The 6,338-nt window shown below is 43.0% G+C and overlaps 1 protein-coding gene across 1 annotated transcript; it reads right to left on the bottom strand.

Annotated features, from left to right (window-relative positions):
* Positions 1-4,192: 4,192 nt before the first annotated feature.
* Positions 4,193-5,760, bottom strand: LOC149156364 (galactinol synthase 4-like). Its single transcript, XM_089443580.1, has 4 exons — positions 5,351-5,760; positions 4,907-5,227; positions 4,669-4,803; positions 4,193-4,564 (listed from the first exon to the last, which is right to left on the bottom strand). The coding sequence occupies exons 1-4, from the start codon at positions 5,681-5,683 to the stop codon at positions 4,307-4,309; spliced, it is 1,047 nt and encodes a 348-aa protein (XP_089299706.1). The 5' UTR covers positions 5,684-5,760; the 3' UTR covers positions 4,193-4,306.
* Positions 5,761-6,338: the final 578 nt, after the last annotated feature.

Here is a 6,338-nt window from a genome sequence, read left to right on the forward strand (position 1 = left end):
TTCTGGACTGGAAATCAATAGAGATAAGTCTTGTATTTTCATATTTAATACTGTGGAACGGGTTAAAACTCACCTTAAAAGATTGTTGGGCTTTAAGAGAGGAGAGTTGCCTACGAAATACTTGGGAAATTTATTGGACTTTACTTCCAAAAAGATGAAAAATTGGCAAGGAGTCCTGGACAAGCTGAGAAACAAAGTGGCAAACTGGGCCTTTCGAGTGCTAAACATAGCAGGAAGGGTGGTTCTGACATAATCAGTCCTCCAAGCTATCCCCATCTATCCCTTGTCGATAATGGCGACCCCTTTAGGAGTCTGTGCAAAGATCAGAGAGATCATAAGAAATTTTATTTGGGGAGGGACAAACCGGCAGAAAAAATGGGCCCTAGCTTCTTGGAACTGGTGGCGCTGGTTAAGGGAGGGCAATGACATGTGGAAATCCATATGGAAAACTAAACACAATATACCAGACTCAATAGTTGAGATTTTAAGACAGAGAGAAACCCCCAAGGGTTTAACAATCTGGGACCTAGCTCATCAAAACAGAGATTTGGTCGAGAATCATACATTCTGGGAGATTCGAGGTGGAGAGGAAGCTAATTTCTGGGATGACAAATGGCAACAAAAAGAAAGAATGAGTAGAATTCAGAGGGTGCAACAGCTTCAGGAAAGAATAGAAGGAGACCGAAAATGTGTTAGAGACTATTGGAAAGCAAATGATCTGGATGGAATCTGGAGAAAATGGACCGAACCAACCGAGTGGGACAGGGAGCTAAGTCAAGATCACCAAGAAGCTTACATGAAAGAGATGGATTCCAAGAAAATTAGAGCCCGCACTGGAAAGGATCTCTATAGGTGGGGGAAATCCATGAAAGAATATTTCACCACCAAAGAGGCATACTACTTAACAGATACGCAAGCCATAGTTGAGGAGAATCTAGATTGGAAGATTATATGGGGAAACAATTGGTGGCCGAAAGTAACCCTTTTCATATGGATTGCAAGTAAGAATAAGATTCTAACTTGGGACAGAATTCAAAAAAAGGGCTTTAGTGGCCCGTCAAGATGCTGTCTTTGTAACACTGAAGTGGAGACCAGAAATCACCTACTGATTAACTGCTCGTTCGCAAAGAAGTTTTGGATGGACACAACAAGAATATTCAGAAAATATGAGATAGGCCGCAGAGATCTCAACGAAATTGTTTTCCAGTGGAATAAAGAGAAATTTCAATGTAAGGTTGTCAGCAGAGCATGGAATCTCATCTCAAGGTTCGTGCTATGGATGATATGGAAAGAGAGGAATCGCAGGGTGTTCCAGAATAAATTAAAGGATCCGGAAATAATTTGGGGACGAGCGGTCAAACTAATGAGGGAAACAATCCTGGTTGAGAAATGGGACGTGGAGGATTGGAAGGAAAATTAGTTTGAGGAGGGAATCTTGAACAAACTAAACCTAAAATTTGAGATGGTTCATCACAAGCAGAACCCCAGACATAATGCGCGGACCCAAAGCTCTGATAAATTTAGTTATCCCAGAGAAAACTTCATCAAATTAAACTTCGACGGAGCATCGAAAGGGAACCCTGGCGAAGCTGGTTTTGGAGGCATTTTCCGGGATAGTCATAAGCAGGTAAGGTGGATTTACGCCGATTGGGGTGGAGAAATGATGAAAAATGAGGTTGAATTTTGGGCAATTCACCAGGGGTTGCGAATTGCTTTAAGAAATGGATACACCAATTTAGAAATTGTTGGGGATTCCCAGATCACGGTTGAAATGCGGAAGAAGCTCAGCGATGGAAGAGACTGGGAAAAGATTACAAACAGCAGGCGAATGGCTGGAATTGTCCAGGAGGTAGCGGATCTATTGAAAAGGATCAAATAAAAACTCATCACTCACGTCAGAAGGAAAGGGAATCGCGCGGCCGATTTCATGGCGAATTGGGGATGGAAAGCGGTGCGCGGTTGTAGGGAGTGGGCGGACCTGGCAACAATCATAAATGAAGACCATGATCAAGCTACGAGTGAGAGTGCGGGGATCAATGAGCTGGATGGATGAAAGGGCGTGGAGATCCCGCTTAATGAATACAGGTCAGTCTGGACAGAGGGGCGTTTTGATGACAGGGTACAGAGTAGTACATTGCAACGTGCGTGGAGAACGACATAGGATCATCCCCAATGTGAAACAATACATGCTCGCGATCGGAGAGGAGGGTGGAGAGGCATGTCAGATCTCCCGACAGCTGAAATTAATCAAAAATGATGGCCAAAAGAGACATCATCCCGGAAAGTAATCGGCGGCAAGGCAAATCTGATTCAGAGGCGTACGCTGAGGGCAGAGATCCGATATATATCCAAATGAGGACGAAAAAGCAGCTATTTAGTTGTTTCCCAATTTGGCGAGGAGCGAACAACACCGCTGAGAGACAACAATACAGGATAGAGTTTACTTGGCACCAGAATATTCCCTGCGGCAGAATCGGTGGTAACATGGAAACCCGGCAGAAAACCAGGACGACAGAGGAGCAACATAATGCAACTGACAGGAACAAGAGTCGGAAAGGCAAGGAAATTATGAACGAGGAGCACCCAACTAAGATTTTGGAGATTGAGGACGAGTCCCAGGAGGAAGCGCCCCGAGGCGAGGGGAACAAGAAGTCTTACTCTCAGGATGGATTAACAGACGAGGAGCATCAGAAGATGAAGGGTGATGACCCTGCTCTGCAGGCGGCGAAGGTTAGGCGTTATGGCATGAGAAGAAGAGACAGGGGTCTTGGCAGCGGTATGGATTCGGGCAGTAAAAGGGGTCGGGGACAGAGCAGGAAGACGCAAGAGGAAGGTGAGAACTCCAGGCAGGATGCGGAACCAGCCAAAAAAACAAGGAGGACGGTGAATCAGAGGATTCATCGGGCAGAGAGGGCTTACCAGCAGAACACCAATCCTGAGGTTAGAAGAATCATGCAACACCTGGAGGAGGAGTCTATCCAAGACCAATCTGATGAAGAGATGGAGGACTGGGAATTGCTGTTGCATGATCAAGGCCATACCAGGGGAAGAATGTCCCTATTTAAACAATCTCTGCATATTTACTGGGTTATGAAAAGGCTGCTGGCAAAGGCTTTAGAGAAAGTTGCTTGGGAGATGGTGGAGATGGCGCAGGGAGGCCCTAATATGCGCAGAGAATTGAGTTTCATCCGCATTGCTCTGGAGAGGCAAGAGGAGAAATTAGATGAAATACAACAGCTGCTGAAGGGAGTTCACCAGGGTGCAGATAGAGGAGCAAATCAGCAACCTGCAACGGACGATGTTTGAAAAAAGATATGTTCAGGAAAGCTCATAGTCTTACCAATTATAGTTTTTTTCCATGTTTTAGATAGAGAAGTTTATTTCTTGCAGACTAGTAGAATCAGAGGATCTCAAGACTGTCTTGTTTATCTTGCTAAGATTATCAGACTTTGGGCCTTTTATTTTTGGTCGGCCATTAAAAACTATAGATGGCTTAAATACTCGGTTTCCCCATGTAGGCGAGTTTACGATGTTTTTGATACTATGTAATGTTTTATTTTCTATCCAATAATAGAAAAAGTACCACCTCAGCTTACAAAAAAAAAAAATTACATAATTTCACATAACATTACATTACATAATTTGAGATAACATTATTAAATAATTTGACATAACATTCTGTTACCTAATTTGCCTAAAATTCTCACATTACGTATGTAATTAATTATATAATTTGACATAAAATTTCATTACATAATTTGGATGAAGTGAGAAAAACCAATTTCCTTGTGTGGTCGGTAAAAAGGCTTAATTTGGGAAGAAAAGTGCTATTGTAATGAGAACTCTTTTTTGCAACTCGTAAATCATTTTCAGAAGAAAATGTGGGAACAAAAGTGAGAACCGTTTTGCAACTTGTAAATCATTTTCAGAAGAAAACTGAGAGGGCTAATCATCAAATATGACTTTGCATCACACGCTCAAAAAAGACATTGGTATCCCAGGTTTTGTAAGTTTTATAATAATTCATAATCAAATCAAATTTCCCTCGTTGTTGTACGATTAAATTAAAAAATGCAAAAAATAAAAGGATAGCCATGGGCATCGAAATATACAAATGTCAATTTCTCTATTTACAAATATTGTTTGAATTAATTTACAATCGATAACCGTCACCGAAACGCAAAACCGTCAATATACAGTATGATCTACCGTATCATATACGAAAAATTGTCCCCGCCTGTGCCAATGGGTTATAATCTATACAGATATATTTTACTACACACGACTTTTGGAAATTTGAAATCTCTTAAGCTGCAGGCGGTGCAGGGATTAAGTTGGGGTTTGTTGGCATCACAGCAAGGAATGAATTGGCAGCCACTCGTTCCAGATCATTGGATTTTCCGTCCGCCTCTGAAGTTGGATCTGGAATTGTAATAATATCTCCTGATCCCGAGTGGTCAAGGGAGGGGTCATTGTATATATCCCACCATTTCTGCACCAACATCTTTATATCTTCTCGCTCCATATTTTCCTCCTTCCCACTGTACCTCCACGGCTTCGACCCCTGCACATGATACCCTGCATGCTCAGAACACCGATCTCGTCTTCCATATTGTTTCTATCGAAAATGCAATTGCAGAAATTTTGAGGAGGGAAAAGAAAGCTTACAGCAGCACAATAGTGGACAACTTTGACAGTGTCCAAGTCCACGTTCTGGGGATGTCGCCACAGCATGGCCAGAACCAGATTGTACACCAAGGGGATGGGCTTGTATACCTTCTCAAAAAACATGTTCAAGAAATCCTACAAAACAATATACATATACCACAATTTAGTGCTAAACGGAATCCACTAAACCAAACAAAATTTTAGATGAACCTGACTGAAATCGAGAGCAGATGCAGACCTGTTCTGCGAAGGGCGTTGGCACAGTGGCCATCAGAGTTTCCAAAAGGCAGTCGAAGGTCAGCTGACTCCGCTCAAAAACGAACATTCCAGCATTGAAGTATGGAGAGGGACGTTGCCCTAATTCCACGGGCCACGACACCTTCTCCGGGCACTGCTGGCAGTATCCGATGTTGTACTGCGGAGTGTGACTCCATGTCTTCTCGCAGAAGCAATCCATGACGGCATAGAAATATCCATCCCGCATGTCAAAGAGATGGTCAATGTTGTCAAAGACTTGGATGTCCGCGTCCAGATATACCATCTTGCTGTAGTCCTCAAACTGCCCATCACTCAAAACGAAACAAGATTGTTAATAACTAACTATATTCGGGTTATATTTAGTAAAGATATTGTTGTTAAAATGTTATATGCATGATTTCAAATTTGCAAGAAATGAAAATACCTCCCAAATACGGAGTTTGGAGTAGTTAAGGACATAGTAAGGCATTGAAAATTGCACTTGATTCTCGGGGGGATGGATGGGTTGAATCTGGCGAACAATACAACCCTGTCTTCGCAATTGCAGGCGATGATCCTCTGGAACATCGGGCAGCACAGCAACGACAAGAGGATATGCGCTCTTCACCTTGCGGAGACCCTTTGCAAGACCGATGACACCTTTCACATAGTCGCCGGATCCAGCCAAGAAAGTCACGTACGCTCTCATGCACTTCTTCTTGGCCGCCGCAGCCTTTGCACCGACGAGCTGATCTACAGCAGAAATTTCTGGATTCATGGTGAAAGACGGAGAATAGATATTCTGCAGGTCGGAATTCAATAATCTGTTGGAAAGTAGAGGAACGAATTTGCAGAACAAGAATGTAGTGTGTGTTTTGCCTAAATGGGAGCGTGTGTTTTATAGGCAAAAAGGGTCGGCTGTAACGGATAAAGTAGGTCGAACACAACAATATCCAAAACGCAATTGCAAATAGAAAGCGGACAGCATAGCATATACGTGTCAATTCCTCCATGGTCTATGATAGATTCAGTGGCCAGGAGCGGAACGTCCCTCTGGTTCTCCGAAACTTCATAGTCCAAAAAAGGGCACAGTGGAATGGTTGGTATTCACCCGCGACACACACACAAACGCAGACTTTCGGGGAAGTTTACCCAAAGCAATGGCCGGTCTCTTGGTTTGGTGAAACTGCTATAGAATCTGGTTAGTGAATGGAATATTCGAAATTGGACATTTAGTGGAGACTGGGCTGTCAATATTTAAGTGGACATTGTAACAATGCATTTCAAGGCGTCACGAACGGCACTAACTGCGCCGGTTGGTGTGTGAGTACGTGGAGTAGAGAGAGTGGTGGGATGAGAGTGTTTGACGTTGAGGACATTGCCAAGAGGTTTCTTATATTAAAAGTTACATAGGAGGAGGAGGAGGTTTCTTA

This window comes from Pinus tabuliformis, chromosome 9, assembly GCF_031772625.1.
Source record: "Pinus tabuliformis cultivar Carrire ecotype Pingquan chromosome 9, CPIR1, whole genome shotgun sequence".
In the NCBI taxonomy this organism is placed as follows: domain Eukaryota; kingdom Viridiplantae; phylum Streptophyta; class Pinopsida; order Pinales; family Pinaceae; genus Pinus; species Pinus tabuliformis.